Source organism: Geotrypetes seraphini, chromosome 6 (assembly GCF_902459505.1).
Source record: "Geotrypetes seraphini chromosome 6, aGeoSer1.1, whole genome shotgun sequence".
In the NCBI taxonomy this organism is placed as follows: domain Eukaryota; kingdom Metazoa; phylum Chordata; class Amphibia; order Gymnophiona; family Dermophiidae; genus Geotrypetes; species Geotrypetes seraphini.
In genome coordinates this window covers 40,573,299-40,593,059 of record NC_047089.1, presented here as the reverse complement: position 1 = coordinate 40,593,059, position 19,761 = coordinate 40,573,299, and the positions used below count along the sequence as shown (strand labels likewise).

Sequence of the window (19,761 nt, the reverse complement as noted above, 5' to 3'; positions counted from 1 at the left end):
AGGACCACTGGATGACAGAGACAGGAAGGGAGTGGTGAAGGAGGAGAAAGAAGTGGCAGAAAGGCTTAACATGTTCTTTTCATCTGTATTTACAAATGAGGACACCTCAAACATACCGGAACCTGAGCAATTCTTTCATGGAAATCAAGCAGAAAAATTAACATCCATAGAAGTGAGCCTTGAAGACGTACGCAGGCAGATAGAAAAACTAAAAACTGACATCCCCAGGTCCGGACGGAATACATCCAAGGGTTCTGAAGGAATTAAAGGAGGAGATAGCGGAAATACTACAGCAAATTTGCAACCTATCCCTAAAAACAGGAGTGATCCCGGAGGATTGGAAGATAGCCAATGTTACGCCCATCTTTAAAAAGGGATCAAGAGGTGACCCTGGAAACTACAGACCAGTGAGTCTGACCTCTGTTCCGGGAAAAATGGCGGAAGCTCTGATAAAAGAAAACATCGATGAACATTTCGAAAGGAACGAACTTCTGATAACCAGCCAACATGGTTTCTGCAAGGGGAGATCGTGCCTAACGAACTTATTGCACTTCTTCGAGGGAGTTAACAAACAAATGGACAGAGGAGACCCCATAGACATCATATATCTAGATTTCCAAAAAGCCTTTGATAAGGTGCCCCATGAACGTCTACTCCTGAAACTGAAGAACCATGGGGTGGAAGGAGATGTATATAGATGGATCAGAAACTGGTTGGAAGGTAGAAAGCAAAGGGTAGGAGTGAAAGGCCACTACTCGGACTGGAGGAGGGTCACGAGTGGTGTACCGCAGGGCTCGGTGCTTGGGCCGCTGCTATTTAATATATTCATAAATGATCTAGAAACAGGGACAAAGTGTGAGATAATAAAATTTGCAGACGACACCAAACTATTTAGTGGTGCTCGGACTTTAGAGGACTGCGAAGAATTGCAAAGGGACTTGAACAAGCTAGGGGAATGGGCGACGAGGTGGCAGATGAAGTTCAACGTTGAGAAATGCAAAGTATTACATATGGGAAGCAGAAACTTGAGGTACAACTATACGATGGGAGGGATATTATTGAATGAGAGTACACAGGAAAGGGACTTGGGGGTAATGGTGGACATGACAATGAAGCCGATGGCACAGTGCGCAGCGGCCGCTAAGAGAGCGAATAGAATGCTTGGTATAATCAAGAAGGGCATTGCGACCAGAACGAAAGAAGTTATTCTGCCGTTGTATCGGGCGATGGTGCGTCCGCATCTGGAGTACTGCGTCCAATTTTGGTCGCCGTATCTTAAGAAGGATATGGCGTTACTCGAAAGGGTCCAGAGGAGAGCGACTCGTCTGATAAAAGGTATGGAAAACCTTTCATACGCTGAGAGATTGGAGAAATTGGGTCTCTTTTCTCTGGAGAAGAGGAGACTTAGAGGGGATATGATAGAGACTTAAAAGATCATGAAGGGCATAGAGAGGGTGGAGAGAGACAGATTCTTCAAACTTTCAAAAAAATAAAAGAACAAGAGGGCACTCGGAAAAGTTGAAAGGGGACAGATTCAAAACGAATGCTAGGAAGTTCTTCTTTACCCAACGTGTGGTGGACATCTGGAATGCGCTTCCGGAGGACGTAATAGGGCAGAGTATGGTAATGGGGTTTAAGAAAAGATTGGATAATTACCTCCTGGAAAAGGGGATAGAGGGGTATAGATAGAGGATTACTGCACAGGTCCTGGAGCTGTTGGGCCGCCGCGAGAGCGGACTGCTGGGCACGATGGACCTCAGGTCTGACCCAGCAGAGGCATTGCTTATATCAAGAACTTGTTTTAAATCTGCAAAATTATAATTGCATTTCATTTTTATACACGTGGGTGATAAGTGCTCCAGCTCAGAGTAGTGTCTGGCAAACATTTCGGTCGGAAGGCACACCAAACGCAGTGCTCTGGCCGGAAATCATCCGAAAGTGCACAGATGATGTAACGCGCATGTGTGGAGGCCCATCTGGCCGCGATCCTGAACCCGTCACTTTGGTGGGGGATCCTGAAGGAGAGGCAGTGCGGGGAGAGGAGAGATGCCGGCAAGGAGAAGAGTCATTGGCTGACTGCTTACAGGATGTGCCTCTCGCTGCGAGAGGCACGTTCTATAAGCAGTTAGCCGATGCTGGTGGTTCTTCTTACTGGTGTCTCAGGGCACACCTGGAATTTGCTGTCGCACACAGTTTGCAATACACTGGCTTAAAGCCTTGCTTTATAAGACTATACAAGCTAACAGAGTGAGATGCAGTAAAAAGTGGTAGACAAATTGGGAGTTATTCCATTGTGATATTCTGTGTTTGTAAGACACTTTAATATGATGGCAGATAAACTGGAAATCAAAAAGGCTTTATATTATTGTCTTCACTTCCTTGAAACATGGTCCTCTGTGTTAATAGGACGCTTTTGGCACAATTTTATGCTGGATATAGTTTGATAATGCTTAACTACTATTTTGTATTTTATTTCTTTAGGTACTCTTGAATATCAATAGACATGTAAAGCCAATTGGAATGTTTCAAGTCATGCTGTTTATGTGGTAAAGCTGATTAGGGGCAAATTATTCAAAATGCCTACCACTTCAGATTTGAACAGTGAACAGAACTTTATAACACAGTGGATGTCCAGTGGTTCACGAGCTGGCGTTATACTTAACCCTTCCTTTCCTGCACTGGAAACAACTAGAGAGAGCCCACTGTCTAGAAGTGGAAACACCTTGATTAATTCTCAGATAAACCCCATGCTTATCTCAAGCAATGGCAGTTCTATAAGCGAAGACTCGCTTCATGAAGAAGACATTTTAGAGGCTAACTGTTTGCATGAAGAAAGTGACAAAACAACAAAACCATTAAGGCCATCATGTTGGGCTAAGAAAGGACCCATGATATTTAAAGATGACCTGACTGAATGGGAAGATGTTAGGACTGACTTTTCATCTGCTGACATAGAAAGTCCAGGAAAAGAAATTCATAATGATCCTCTTTTGCAAAAACTAGAACAGGTAAGAAGAAAATATAAATGACTTTGGGTATCTATGTTTATTTACTATTTTGCTTGTCCCCATTATAGAAATAAAATTTCAATAGACCATGCTGACTTTTTTTTTTCTTTTTCTTTTTTGCATGTTTTAATATTTTTACATTGCAAGTCCAAAAATCCAGACCACTTGATAATCCAGAATCTCCAGCCCAAACTTTTTCTTGTAAATGCAGGCTCGGCGACAGAGATGCCAAGTTACCAGTTTCAGGCTGGGGGTTTTAGGACAGTCTTGGAGTTCTGACCATCATGTTCTAGTGCATTATGGGACTTACAGCACTGATTTCAACAGGCAGGATCAGGCACTACACATTCCACATTGCTTTGGGATGAGTAACTTTAGCATTGTTGCATCAACAATTCATTTGGAGAGTTTTAATAACATATCACTGCATCTCTACTAAAAAAAAAAAAAATCACAGATAACATCCTTGTTTGTTTGTGAACAAACTTAGAAGGAAAAAGCCTCAGTCCCAGTCAATGAATAAATGTATTTCTAACCTAAGGGATATTCATATCGCTGTCTGATAAAACCTTTTATGAATTTCAAAAATGCAATTAACATCATGTTATGGAACAACAAACCTTTGCCAAGGTAATAGTCATAGTGGCATCTTACCTCTGCAAGGAAGGTATACACATATGTCCATATTTGGATAATTGACTGCTTTGAGCCCCATCCAAAGCCGAGGGCAGAAGAGCAGTGAGGCCCAGAGGTGCCCACACTTTTTGGGCTTGCGAGCTACTTTTAAAATAACAAGTCAAAATAATCTACCAACAATAAAATTTAAAAAAAAACCCACAAAGCACACTGTACGCAGAGAAAATGTGAATTATCATTTATATTCCGGGGTTTTTTTTCAAAGAGGTCAAGGCAGATGACTCTATGCAATGTCACCTCAGTAACAACTATACAAAAATAGACAAATATACCCCCTCCCTTTTTACTAAACCACAATAGCGTTTTTTAGCGCAGGGAACTGTGCTGAATCCCCCAAGCTTCTCTCGATGCTCATAGGCTCCCTGCGCTAAAAACCACTATTGCGGTTTAGTAAAAGGGGGCCATAGTGCAAAATATTGACAGCAGATATAAATTCTCAAAACGGACACATTTTGATCATCTAAATTGAAAATAAAATCATTTTCCTACATTTGTTGTCTGGTGCTTTCATGAGTCTCTGGTTGCACTTTCTTCTTCTGATTGTGCATCCAATATTTCTTTCCTTCTTTCAACTTGCTGTTTGCTTCCAGACTTCATTCCCTCCGCCAACGTTTTCTTCCTCTCCCTGCCTCCTCCCCTTTCTTTCTTTCTTTCTCTCTGCCCCCTTCTTTCTTTGTCTCCCTGCCCCCCTTTCTTTTGTTCTGTCTCCCTGTCCCCTCTTTCTTTCTGTTTCCCTTCTTTCTTTCTGTCTCCCTTTCTTTCTCCATGCCCTCTCCCAAGCCACTGCTGCCACCATCGGGGAACAGACCTCTAAACCACTGCCGCCCCAAGCTCTCCCTGCTTCTTCCCAACGCAGAAATGCCAGGCCGACCAGCCTTCACCCCCAACGTCAATTCTGATGTCGACGAGGAAGTTCCGGGCCAGCCAGGCAACGATTGGCTGGCCCTGAACTTCCTCTTCGTTGTCAGAATGATGTCAGAATTGGCGTCAGGTGGGGAAGGCTGGTCAGCTTGAGGAAGAATTGGGAGTAAGACCTTCATGAAAATGTAGGTGAAGACCTCTATGAGACCCCAAAAGTTATATTTTGAAGAGAGACATTGTGCTATTGAATTCTAGTTTCTGGACAATTATATCTTTCTCTGTCAGCAAGAAATAATATGCTCTGTATTCATCTTTGCCCCAGAAGGCTGGCAAGCATTTGCTGACTATTACAACATTGGTTATCTGCCGACTAACAGCCTTGGATATTTTAGGACTTTCCAGAAGACAACAAACCCAAAAAAAGAACAAGAAGATAAGCCCAGGCACCATTACTGCAAGATAAGATGTTCTACCATAAGTTGTTTAAACTACCGTTTTTTCACACATATAACGCGTGCGCTATACACGATTTTACAAACCGAGCATAACCATGCACGTTATATGCGTGAGCGCGTTATACAATTTGTTTTTTTACATTGCTGGTTCCCCCCCCCCCCGACGTCCGATTCATCCCCCAGCCCCCCGCACCGTTTGCGGTGGAGAAGCAGCCTACCGTGGGTTCGCGATGCCAGTGAGCCCTGCGCTGCTTCCTCTGCCGTGGTCCCGCCCCTTCTCTGACATCAGAGAAGGGGCGGGACCGCGGCAGAGGAAGCAGCGCAGGGCTCACTGGCATCGCGAACCCACGGTAAGCTGCTTCTCCACCGCAAACGGTGCGGGGGTCTGGGGGATGAATCGGACGTCGGGGGGGGATGCGAGCGGTTCTTCAGGGTAGCGGGGCCAGCGGTCCTTCGGGGCAGAGGGCAGGGCGGCGAGAGGAGAGTCAGGGCAGCAAGACGAGCAGGGTGGCGATTTGGGGCAGAGGGCAGGGCGGCGAGAGGAGAGTCGGGGCGGCAAGGCAGGAGGAGGTTTTACTTCAATGAGAAGCATGTGCAGTATACGCGTGTACGCGCTATACGGCAATTTATTTACATACATGCTGTGTTCCCGCGCGCTATACATGCGCGTTATATGCGTGAAAATACGGTGCTAATTAAGGACAATGAAGCTCATGAGGAGAGGGGGCTTGCTCTCAGAAATTATTGACCTTGGTATTAAGAATGCATTGTCAGGGGAAATAGAGAGAAGTCAGATTTTGATACTGGGTGATATCATGCTTCAATATGGCTCCGAGAAAAAAATGCAGACTATACAATTAGTAGATATGATAAATGTGTCAACCCAATAGAAAGTGAGTATGTAATCTGTAACTAGGCTAGGCTAATGGACTAAAAGTATATAAATGGCATACCAGCTGCCTTAATTTTAGGATGCATCCATAAACGGGGGTGGCCACTGTATGTATCCATTGGCTCAATGTGCTGTACTTTGTTGTTCCATGAAAAGCTGACTTTTGTCTATTGCTAATAAACCTAAATTATATACAGCAATTGAGTTGTTGCGAGGTCAGTCTATGAGAAGGTCCGCAGCCATCTTCTCAGGCTCGGTGCTTCTGCGTTGGGAAGCAGGAAGAACGCGAAGGCAACGCGATCGACTCGCATTGCCTTCGATCTACTGGTCGATCGCGATTGACCTTTGGTCACCCCTGCCCTAGGATGTGTCATAAATTTTCAGAAGAGCCACTTGGGAACAGTCCAGTCCCTGGAGTATCTGGATATATATTTAAAATATAAAGGAGAGCAAGGTTTTCCTTCTCAGGCCTACAGGCTTAAGAGGCAGATCAGGGAGCTGCAGGACAAGCTGGCACTGACAGCTTGGCAATATTTGAGGTACTGGACTTGATGGTAACAGAGATAGAGGTGGTTTCTTGGGCCAGGGCATATTTGAGTCCCCTTTAGGAGGCTCTCTTATCCCGCTGATCTCTGAAAATGGATGCGTTGCAGTTGGTATATGCTGCTTCCTTGGACAGCCCTGGCATGTCGCAGCCTGAGCTGGTAGCTGCAGCCAGACTCTGATCCATGGAATGCTTTTTCAAATTTCTATCTGGCTGAGGCTGATGGCAGATGCCAGCCTCTTTAGCTGAGGAGAACATTGCAAGGGGCAACTGGTGCAGGAGTGTTGGTTCCCCGCATAGAAGTTGCTGATCAACAGATTGGAACTGAGATCTATCCGCCTAGTGCTGCAGGTGTTGGGGAACGTCCTACTGAGCAAAGCAGTGCGAGCATTCTTGGACAATGCAACGGCAGTGGCATATGTCAATTGGAAGGGAACACACGAAAAAAAAAGTTGCTTTAGCAAGAGAGGCTTCAGCTGCAATTGGAATGTTTTTTCATTTTTTGCTCTTGCTGTTGCTTACCTCTGGAGCTTGGTGATCATCTACTGCTCAACTCTTGTGTGTAGGCATCAGGCACAGTTCCTCCCCATTTCACTGTGGTACTCGGCACAAACAGCATACTTATAAGTTGCATACTGTTTGTTTTAACCATCACCTGGAAAATGAAAGTCGCTTCTAACCCAGTGTTTTCCTTCGGATTGCTAGAGTTCTGTGCATCTGGCTCTTAGACAACAGGTTGAGGAAATTCCACATGGGGACACTTGTGCAGAAACCTCTCTTATTCTCCACATAGGTGCCAAACTCATCATTTGTACAGTAGGAATGTAAATGATGCCTTTGGACATTTTGTGTTCTGTGTGGACCAGAACTTTCCAATTTTGTCCTTAAGAAAGAATTGACGCTTATGGCATATTCCTGTATTTCAGACTGTGTCAACAGGGACTTAAGATACTAACCATGGGCAGGGCAGCTCAGTGCCATCAAAATGTGCTCTGATCTTTTGAAATTGAAAGTGAACGAAAGTGAACTAGTTTGTTTCCCTGAGATAAAGAAACGGAGTTGAGGCAATTCAAAATGTAGTAGGATCAGGGGCACAAAGTTATTGTGTGTGTGTGGAGGGTGGGTGGAATATGGGCAGGCAGACATGATGGCTTTCTAAAGCTAGTTTTCTTGTACTAGGAATTTTACCTAGTTGGAAGGCATTCTGGTTCACTGAGCTACTTAGTTAACAATGTGGCAGGGTTGAGGTGATTTCCTGGTAAACCTGCATCTAAGGAAATCACCTCACCTTGAAGGATTGAAATGTGGGGGAGGGGTGAAGCACAGCTTTAAAAATAAGTCACATACATATCTTTAAAGCAGTAACATATGTATGTTATGTTAAAAGATAAGAAAATAAGATAAATGAATCAATGAGGATGAAGGCTAGAAGAACAGGAGTCATACACCCTGTCATCCATCTGAAGATCCAAACAATAAAAATAAAAACAAGAAATACAAAAGCTACTTTAAGGAGAGTAGCTTTATTGAATGCCTCCCACTGATATTGCATGAAAGATAGAGGAATAAGAAAATTAAGTATTGCTGTGAAATAAAAGTGTGACGGGGATTGAGTCGTTCTAGTAAAGGCATTGTTTATGATAATGTATTTCTAATCTTTATATTTTGCAAAGCTTAAGGAGAAGCAGCAGGAGAAACAAGAACAGTTGAAAAAGAAACAAATGGAACAAATTCAAAGGCTTATGGAAGAACAAAAGAAACTTCTCGTTTTGGTATCTGGACAGAAGACTCTGTCAGGTGGGCTCAGTAGCTACATTTTTTTTTAAATATTCTTTATTAATTTTTAAAATATATTCAATAAGTGAAATGTAGAATATATTAATCATTTTACATGTTAAACATCACTTAAATTTTTCAAGATTCATACATATTAATTTCCTCCCCCACCCAACCCAATTTTTCCATTAAGTAATTATAAAATTTTCCCATAATTTTAGCCCTATATTATACATATTTTAAACAGGAAATATATATATATATCTATATATATATATATCTATTCAGACTTATTCATCAAACCACAAAATTTATCATCCATCCCCCCTATTTCCATCCATAAGAATAATCAATTAAAGCCCTTGTATAACTCCCTCCCCACCCCCCTCCCTGGATGTGCATATTATTTAAGAATTAACCATAACTATAGAGATTTTACAAAGGATGTCAATGGGCCCCAAATTAATTTAAAATTTTCATTATTCCCTAACATAACAGTGTTCATTTTCTCATATTTATAAATTAGACATAAACTTGCCCACCAGAATGTAAAGTTCAGACGATCCCAGTTTTTCCAGTTTCGTGTAATCAATTGTATAGCTGTACTTGTCATAATTAAAAAGAGACGTCTTTTATGTTTATCTAGGGGATCTTTGATGTGCAAAATGATACCACAAATTACTATTTCATAAGTTAAAGGAATCTCAGAATTTAAAATATTATTAATATGTCCCCAAATTGATTTCCAAAAGATTAGAATTTTAGGGCAATAGAACAGTAGATGGTCTAATGTTCCAGCATCTATTAGATCTAGAATTATCTAACTTATTCAATCTAACTGGGGTCCAAAAGGAACCAAGTTTGTTTCATAAATGCTGACGCTGTACACCTCATCCTCCAAGACCAAATACGTGGCCATCAAGATGCAGAAATATACTGCTTAATCTCAATGCTCCAAATATCTCTAAGAGCGTTTTTGGGTTTCTTATTCATACCACTTTGCGGCTTGATGCCCTAGCATATCTGCCTGGAAATAGAGGAATTGCAGGCTAAAATTTTTTAAAAAATTATGCCACTCAGGGAACCCTTTCTGAATAGCCTGCTTTAGTTGCAACCATTTATAAAATTGAAATTTTGAGATACCATAAGATTGTTGCAACCGTGAAAAATCAAGCAGTTTTCCATTTGAAGTAACATCCTCTAATGTTCTTATGCCTACTTGCATCCAATCTTTCCAGGCAATTTTTGACCCGCCTATTTGTATCTTGGAGTTCAGCCATAAGGATTGACATAAAAACTGTTCTATAGGAATTTCAGTTAATTTATTTATACATCTCAGGGTCTTCCAAGTATCCAAAATGATGTTATTATCTTTAGCATAACTGGGTAGTTTAATGTCTAATACATGAAACGAACGTATTGGGGACATAATTTTCTATTCCAAGATTAACCACTCAGGATAGTGTTCCATGAGATCAGGCAGGATCCAGTACATACCCTGACACAGAATATAGGCCTGATGATACCTATAGAAATTTGGAAAATTTACCCCTCCCTCCTCAATTGATTTTTGTAAAGATACTAAAGCTATTCTAGCAGTTTTGCCCAGCCAAATAAATTTGATAAGAATACTATTCAATTTTTTGTAAAAATAACTTTGAAAATATATTGGTAACATTCCCATTTGGTAACACACCACAGGCAGAATCATCATTTTCACTGTTTGAACTCTCCCCCACCAAGATAAATGTAACAAATTCCATTTCTGTAATCTTTAACAATAAAGATTTTTAATTTATTTTCATTGTTTCTTCCAATGTCTTATAAATCTTTCATAGCTTGTAATTACAAAAATAAATCCATATTCCTAAATATTTTATACCCTCTTCTTTCCAAATAAAAGGGAACTGATCAAACAATCCTTTTTGAGAATGTATATTAAGCGGAAGGACCAGATTTATTCCAATTTATTTTATATCCTGAAAACTTTCCAAATCGTTCAATCAAGTCCAATAAATGTGGAATAGTAGATTCAGGATTTCTCAAATGAAGCAAAATCTCATCTGCTTGTTGAATAGCCAATAGTAAAGGTTCCAATACAATATCAAACAACAGAGGAGATAAGGGACATCCCTGCCTGACTCCCCTTCCAGACGAAAACCATCTGAAAAGGAATTATTTATATACAATCTGGCCAAAGGGGAGTTATACAAAGCTTTGATCATTTGTATAAATCCAGAGCCCACTCCAAACCAATCCATTGCTTGGTACATAAAAGTCCATTCTACACGATCAAATGCCTTCTCCGCATCCAAAGATACAGAGAAGGCAGGATCCTCCATGGATTTTGTTAAGGTCAACATATGAAGGGCCAATCTGGTGTTATGTGAGGCATGTCTATGAGCAACGAATCCATTTTAAGAGTAGCTCCGTTTTTTATTCTTTGTGTGTGTGTGTTATAAAATTCATTTCTAGGCGTGCACATTTAAAGCATTAATAATGCGATTGATGCATTAAATGTTTTAATGTGCATTAAAATTTAACGTACATTAACGCAGGTAACCTTACCCCTGCACTTCCGCAGCCGTGGTCCAGTATATACCCTCCCTCTACCTTTTTATAGCCTGCAGGCAGTGTTGACTTTTTTAAGGACAAGTTATTGTTTTGGCGAAGGTATAGTGTGAGTCTGAGCTTCAAGACCTACCTGAAGCACTAGTGCCCTTGTCTGTGATGGAAAGAGATTAGGGAAGTTACTGTATTTCATAGTCTCAAAGAAAGAACGCATATTTTAAGCCCATTCTAGACCTTAAGCACATTGACAGCCTGCTCCATGTTCTATGTTTACTCACACAGTCCTTTTGGTTGACCACCTAGTAGTCAGCTGGGGGAGTTTGAAAGAAACCTTTCTATCCTTTTGCAGGACAAAGTTTTACCAGTTTAGGGTGATGGTTAGGCATTAGTAATCCCAGGTTTTTCTGTTTGGTATTGCCTTGGCCCTGAGGACCTATTTTTTATTTTTTTTTTCTAAGATCATGGGTAGTGATTGCAGCTCTCCTCTGCAAGGAGTTGGCAAATGTTCAAATTCCGACTGGGTGTGCAGAGTACACTTAAGCTTAGTTCAAATGTAAAAGAAAACTCTTCATTATTTTGTAGGTGAAAACTCTATTTGTGATGACCCAAATCTAGATCAATCACTTGGAGAACACATTAATTCTGATCTACATGCTGAGAGTGATGAATTGTCTCCAAGCACTAATGGAAAAAAATATTCAGACACGGCTTGCAATGAAGAAAGGTAGATGGATGAATTAATATTTTGTGTGTTTAAAAACACATTGCTGCATAAACAGCATCTGAATTAATATTTTGTGCAGCAATGTGTTTTACAGAGGCTGTCGGCTTTCTGTGTTCATGTGTTTTACAATGCATTGTTTTCTGTTTTTGCTGTGTTTAATAGGTAGTGAACTATTAATGTTAGCACAGGTTTCATGTTAACACTATTTCAAGCTAGTTTGTGTGCTTTAACACTTCTGAAAACACAGGGGATGCCTGGTAGACATATAGGCACCTACTTTCCTTTATAGAAAACCAGCATAGCAGATGATGTACGTATAATTTAGGTGGAGGCACTAGGCCAGGCATAGAGCTTGTGTAAGTGGGCACGCTAAGTTTGGAGATATGTGCTTAACTTGTAGTATTCTGTTACATATACACAGGAGTCTGTACTTTAGCTGTTGATTCCCACTAACTACAAAACTGTAGAAAGATGTCACCTTAAGATCTTGAGCTCCTCTCATTCTGCAGAAGAGAACAACTCCTTCCTCAGTTTTTCCTTTTGCAAGCGAACTCAGAAGGTGTGTTCTGATCCACTCTGCTTCTTTTTGTTGCTTTCAAGTATGTTTTCATGGGGGGGTGGCTATTTCTTTGTGGCTTCGGTGTTTGGAGGTCCCCCTTCTTGGACACACCTCCAGGGAAAGGATGCAGTCCTGTGTGGGTGGACTGCTGCTCATACGCCAATCTCATTGAGTACATATGCAGCCAGCGTGCTTTGTGTCCCTTTAAGAGCTCAGGGTCTATTCCCCTGGGAGCTACTCGCCCACTGATTAATTAGTGGCTTGAGCGCAGGCTGTGGATTCCCTGTGTAACAACCCTCTGGGTGTCAGGGAGCCAGCTATGAAGTTTCTCCCCTGTTGCTGTGTGAGGACTTTCAGGGGTGGAAGTCCATGGTCGAGGTCCACTCAACTGGCAGCCAGAAGATTTCCATTGATGGTCAAGTTCTGACGCTATCTGAGGCAGAAATCCTTACCCTGAAGGCAGGCTGCTACAAGTTGTCAGGGACCAGAAGTCACAGTGAGTACTCCCATTATTCACTATGGGGAGGGTCTGAAAATTTCATTTTTAAGGGTTTCTGTGGTTAGGATTTGGTTCTCCCTCCTCTAAAACCCTAAAATCGCTATATTTGATTTAGACCCAATGGCCTGCTTTTGGAGCAAATTTCCTGACTCTGGGCATCTTGGATTTTTAGCAATCTTTTTTTAAACTTCATTTTTCTGCCTCAAAACCACTTGATTTGGTAGAGATTAGAGAATGACACGGTGGCCGTTACTCGCCGAAACAGGGAAAAACAGTGTTTATCGCGGCTACGGAGACAAGGCCATTCACCGCCTCGTGGAGCGGTAAATGGCCTTGTCTCCGTAGTTAAGGGAGAGAACGTGTGTGTGCGGTCACTGATCGCTCTCCCTCCTTCCTTACTAATGATTGCCGCCGCCCTATCCAAGCATCTCCCTCCCTCTTTACTGATTGGTGCCGCTGCTGCCGCCCCGTCTGAGCATCTCCCTTTCTGCCTCCCTGCCCCTTACCTTCGTGGCGGGTGATTTTCTAAATTTCCTTCTTATGAGTAGCCAGAGCGTTGAAGTTGCGTGTAACTGCCTTACTTAGTCAGACCAATAGTCCATCAAACCCAGTAGACTGTTCTCAAGGTGGCCACTCCAGGTCACTAGTACTTGGCAAAAACCCAAAGAGTAGCAACATTCTATGCTACTGATGCAGTGGTTTACCACATGTCTGTCTCAATAACAGACTATGGACTTTTCCTCCAGGAAACTATCCAAACCTTTCTTAAAACCAGCTGCACTGTCCGCTCTTACCACAATCTCTAGCAAAGCCGTTTCAGAGCTTTATTCTCTGAGTAAAAAATATTTCCTCTAATTGGTTTTAAAAGTATTTCCTTGTAACTTCATTGAGTGTCCCATAGTCATTGTAATTTTTGATGGAGTAAAAAATTGATCCACTTGTTCCCGTTCTACACCACTCAGGATTTTGTGGACTTCAATCATGTCTCCCTTCAGCCATCTCTTTTCCAAGCTGAAGAGCCCTAACCGTTTTAGTCTTTTCTCATATGAGAGGAGTTCCATCCCCTTTATCATCTTGGTCGCTCTTCTTTGAACCTTTTCTAGTTCCGCTATATCTTTCTTGAGATAAGGTGACCAGAACTGAATGCATTACTCCAGGTGAGGTCGCACCATGGAGCGATACAGAGGCATTATAACATTCTCAGTCTTGTTAACCATCCCTTTTTTATTAATTCCTAGCATCTTGTTTGCTTTTTTGGCTGCCGTCACACATTGGGTGGAAGGTTTCATCATATTGTCTACAATGACACCAAGATCTTTTTCTTGAATGCTAACCCCCAAGGTGATAACCCCCCTAGCATCTGATAACTATGATTTGGATTATTCTTCCCAATGTGCATCACTTTGCATTTGCCCATATTAAATTTCATCTGCAATTTGTTTTTTTTTTTTATAATTCTTTATTCATTTTCATATTTTACATGAAGTGTACAAAATATTGAGTTACAACTAATGAATACACAATATCACTTTTATATCTATTACATAATATTCTGAACAAATTTTTTTATCCCCTCTCCCACCCCCCACCCTTCAAGTACTTTCCAATCACCTTATACATATTGTATACCATATAACATGTTATGTAAAATTATTTTCACTACTCCCCCTCCATGTGTGCCATAAAGAAGACAAGAAAAAGAAGAAAAGAAGAAGATAAATCCTACTATTCATTCAGTACAATACTTTGTCAATGGCCCCCATATTTTTATAAATTTAGGATATGTCCCTCTTTGTATTGCTATTACTCTTTCCATTTTGAATATATGACAAATTGTATTCCACCAAAATGTATAATTAAGGTTACTATGATTCTTCCAGTTATTGGTTATATGCTGAATGGCAACCCCTGTCATGACTAGTAAAAGCTTGTTATTTTCTGGTGAAATTTGACTTTTTTTTCTCATCATCATTCCAAATAACACTGTATCATATGATATTGCTACATGATTTTCCATCAATTTATTAATTTGTGGCCAAATTGCATTCCAAAAACTTTTAATGTAGGGACAATGATACAGTAAATGATCCAACTTCCCAGGTTCCAGATTAGTGCCAGCATTTATTGGACTTAGAACTATCTAATTTTTGCAAACGTGTAGGGGTCCAAAAAGCTCTATGTAATAAAAAGAACCAAGTTTGTCTCATAGATGCTGACACTGTACATCTCATTCTCCAAGACCAAATTAGTGGCCATTGAGATGCAGTAATTTGATGCTTAATCTCAATGCTCCAAATGTCTCTTAGACCATTTTTTGTTTTTTTATTCAAATATCCAGATATTAATTTATACCACAATGCGGCTTGATGCCCTAGGAAGTCTGCTTGGAAGCATAAGAGCTCTAAACTATATTGATTATTCAATGTTTTCCATTCAGGGAACCCAACCTGAATGGCCTGCTTCAATTGCAACCATTTAAAACTTTGTTTTTTACTAAGACCAAATCTATGTTGCAATTGTGAAAATTCCAGCAGTTTACCTTACGAAATAACATCATTCAGAGATCTAATGCCTGCAATAATCCAGTCCTTCCAAAGGATTTGAGCTCCGCCAATTTTAATCTTGGAGTTTATCCATAAAGACTGATTAGTTGACTTGTTTATTGGGACAGGTGTTAATTTACTAATAAACCTCAACGTTTTCCAAGTATCCATTAATATCTTATTTTCTCTGTATCTTCTAGGCATGTTGATACTTGGAAGATGAACTAAATTTAGGGGAAACATAAGGCGCCATTCCAAATATAACCAATCCGGTGCATTATCTATCAGTTCTGGGAGGATCCAATACATACCCTGACGTAAAATATAGGCTTGATGGTACCTATAAAATTTGGAAAATTTACCCCTCCCTCCTTAATTGATTTTTGCAAAGATACCAAAGCTATTCTATGCGTTTTACCAAGCCAAAGAAATTTCGTTAAAATGCTATTAAGCTTTTAAAATAAATAGGTATCATACTCATTTGGTAGCAAACTACAGGCAAGATCATCATTTTAATAGTTTGAACTCTCCCCCAGCAAGAAAGATGTAACGGATTCCATTGCTCACATAACTCTGTAACTCTTTTCAATACAAATTTTTCATTTTCTTTTACTATATCTTCAATTGTATTTTTAACTTGAATGCCAAGATATTTAAATCCTTCTTTTTTCCATATGAACGGAAAAGCGTCAAATAATCCTTTTACACAATGAGCATTTAAAGGTATAAGTTCAGACTTACTCCAATTAATTTTATAACCTGAAAATTTGCCAAACATATCAATTAATTCCAATAGACAAGATAAGGTAGACTCTGGATTCCTCAAATAAAGTAAAATATCATCCGCATAAGCCGAAATTTTATATTCCATATCAGAATATGGAATACCCTGTATCCCCCTTGCTTGCTGTATTGCTAACAATAAGGGTTCTAATACAACATCAAATAACAAAGGAGATAAAGGACAACCTTGTCTAACTCCCCTCTGCAATTGAAAACCATCAGATATCATATTATTAATATTTAATCTTGCAATCGGGAAGCTATACAATGTTTTTACCATTTGTATAAATCCAGAACCTATACCAAACCATTCTAAAGCCTGATACATAAAATTCCATTCTACCCTATCAAACGCTTTTTCTGCATCCAAGGAAACTGTAAAAGCCAGTTCATCCATTTTTTTTGATAAATTTAACATATGAAACATATGAAAGTAGGATCTTTATTTGGCTTAGGCAAAACAATTACTATTGATTCAGCCATAGTACCTTTAATATCACCTTTTATAAGTTGTGTCTGATATAAATTTAGTAAATATGGGGAAAGGACATTTTGAAATGTTTTATAAAATTCTACTGTATAACCATCACCACCTGGAGCGGATCCAACTCTAAGAGATCTCAACGCTGTTTCTAATTCTTTTAATGATATAGGTTCATCTAAACTCCGTTTTATATGATCAGGAACCTTAGGTCCAATAATTAAATCTAAAAAATTTTTACCATCTTTTTGCCTCTCCAAATAAGGCTCGGAAGAATACAGGTCCTTATAAAATTTTAGAAATTGCTTTAAAATTATATCCGTTTGATTGGTTATTATACCATTATCATCTTTTATCCCATTAATGTTAGTTCTTCTTTTTTTTGCTTTAAGATAATTTGCCAATAATCTTCCCGCCTTATTAGAATTTCCATAATACATTGTCTGTTTGGAAAACAAGTCTCTTCTTATCATTTTTGAAGCTAATTCGTTATATTTACCTTTTGCTTTCAAAAGAGCTTGTAATACATCATGTTCCCATTTGCTTACCAATTTAGTTTCTAGTATTTTAATTTCTTTTTCTAACTCTATATACTGTTTTTTAATCTGTTTCCTAACAAAAGCCGAATATGATATAATATGACCTCTCATAGTCGCTTTAAAAGCGTCCCATACATTTTCAATAGATGTATTTTCCACTAAATTAATTTGAAAGAAATCACTAATTTGTGTTTTAAAATTTTCCAAAAATTTTTCATCCACAAGCAATGCATTATCAAATCTCCAAAGAGGTCTTCTATTTTCTAATTGATCTAATTGTAAATCTATCCATACTCCCGCATGATCCGAAATGATAATGGGATCAATGGAAGCCTTAATCACTTGCTGCACCTTATGTGATGAAATAAAAATATAATCTATTCTTGAAAATGATTTATGAACCTGTGAACAAAATGAAAATTCCTGATCATTAAAATGAAGAATACGCCATATATCCTTCAAATCACATGATTGAACCAAATTATCTAAACCTAAAGATTTTATACTTTTACCTGGTTTTTTATCCATTAATGGATCCATTACAGCATTAAAATCTCCAGCCACCACTAAATTAGAAGCAGCCAGTGGTAACAACATACTCTGCAATTTTTTAAAGAATTCTGATTGATTCGAATTAGGGGCATATATATTGAACAACGTCAGGGCATTATTTCCCATACTTATATCAACATGTAGCCATCTTCCATGTGGGTCCGAATTTACTATCTTAAAATTGGCCATACACTTTTTATTTATAAGAACTGCTACTCCTGCTTTTTTACCCTCTGCTGGAGCATAAAAACATTCTTTCACCCACCCACCCGTTAGTTTCTGTGATTCCTTTATATTAAGATGGGTCTCCTGCAGACAATAAACATCCGCGTTTTGCTTCTTTAAAAATGATAATACCTTTTTCCTTTTGATTACATGATTCAGGCCATTGACATTAATAGAAAATATCTTAAAAGACATAATATATTTTATGCTCCTTATCATAATGTTCCTCTTCCCTTCCATAACTAAGATCTAAAAAACTTCTCCCCATGGCACACATTCTTACCTCCAAATTACCCAATCCCTTATTAATCTTTTCCTTAATCATCCTAGTAATATCTTTAATACCCACCTTCTTCCCACCCCTCCCTCCCCAATATAATGACTGCTTAAGGACACACATTGGACAGTAATTCCCAACTTCCCCCCTCCCCCCAGGCAACCAATATTTATTAATAACCCCTTTATCCTTTATTGAGACAAACTCACTACCTCTCCACTATATATCTAATTATATCTCTCTTCTAATCATAAAACCTTTTTTCTTTTTTTTTCTTTTTTTCCATTTTAAAGTAATTAATTTCTCTATCTATTATTTAACCTTTAGTCACATAACCATATTTATTTCCTAACATTCCATTAATGCATTTTTATAATTTCACCAATCTCTAATTCATTCCCCCAACATTTTATTTCATTCAAGAAAATTCTATCATAGTCATATATTTAATAAAAAGTATCATTTTCCTATATCTTATATTATCTAATCCATCTTCTCCTATCCTCCTTTAAATATCCAACAACAAATATCCATCTCTTCATATATTTCTGTAAAAAAAAAAAAAAAAACTTCAATTTTATAAGTTTTTATCCTCTATTTGTATTTAAACATTTGTATTTCATTTTCAAAATATTTTTTCCCCCCTTTTTATATTTCCTCTTCTCCAAATTAAATCCAATCTTTTTAAAACTATATTATCACAACATCAATCTTTACATTCCTTCAGCTACCAATAAATTCTTATGTATCTTTCTTTTATATTATTCATTTTCCTTTCCTTTACTTGCATTTAAATATCATATAACTTGTCCTTTCTATCATTAGTCCATTCTGCAATCTTTTCCTTATTGTCCTTTCATTCTTTACTTTCTCCTTTTCTGACTTATTAAATAAACTGAACTTTCATATTTATTTCTTATCTCCATCCATCCACTCTTAAAGACTTTTGACTGCCAATTGTCATTCATTTTTTTTTTTTATAATATCCTTTTAGTCTATCAGTCCTGCTTTCTTCTTCTTCACATCTATTTATTTTCCTATTCAGTCTTCACTTTTCCTTTTGTGTTAATTTGTCCAGTCCTTTAATCCTTCTTGTTCATTATTTACTCCAACCATCCATCTTTCAGTCTCCTAAAAGTTCAGTCTAATAACTTCACTTTAATGTCTTTCCAGTCTATCCTTCTTTCTTCTTTACATTCTTTTATTTTCTTTTTCACTTGTTCATTTTTATTTCCTGTTTTTTGTTGCATATTCTTCTTTTTCCAACAAACAAAAGTCCCATAGTTCTTTATATTTAATTTTTTGTTCAATATCCACCAATCCAGTCTTAGTATTTATCCCTTCATTTCAACACCCATTGTGCTAAAATGACATAGGTTCTGATTTTGAAAGAAAGGTCTTTAGTTTTTCCGGATCAACAAAATACAAAGATTTATCCCCACAAGATACCCTCATTTTTGCTGGGTGATATAACCCATACTTATATCCTTTTTCCTTTAATTGAGATCTCAGATCAAGGAATTTCTTCCTAATATTTGCTGTATTTTTAGCAAAGTCTGGTAAAAACCATATTTTGGATCCTTTATAGTTTAAGTTTTTATCTTTTTTGGCAGCATTTAAAATTTCTATTGCTTGCTGGTATCTTAACATCTTGAATATTAATGGTCTTGGTCTCCCTTGATTTTCCAGACTCTTTATTGGAATCCTGTGTGCCCGTTCTATTTCCAAAGGCTGTTTGAAATCCAACTGCAATAATCTAGGAATTAAATTTTCTAA

At 38.6% G+C, this 19,761-nt stretch overlaps 1 protein-coding gene across 2 annotated transcripts in view; it reads left to right on the top strand.

Annotated features, from left to right (window-relative positions):
* CENPJ (centromere protein J) overlaps positions 1-19,761 on the top strand; it is a 161,240-nt gene that overhangs the window by 5,363 nt on the left and 136,116 nt on the right. For both annotated transcript variants that reach the window (XM_033947757.1, XM_033947756.1), the window contains exons 2-4: positions 2,482-3,008; positions 8,130-8,253; positions 11,386-11,527. In XM_033947757.1, coding sequence (XP_033803648.1) covers positions 2,577-3,008; positions 8,130-8,253; positions 11,386-11,527 — 698 coding nt within the window. In that variant the 5' untranslated portion in view covers positions 2,482-2,576. The remainder of the gene's footprint in view (positions 1-2,481; positions 3,009-8,129; positions 8,254-11,385; positions 11,528-19,761) is intronic.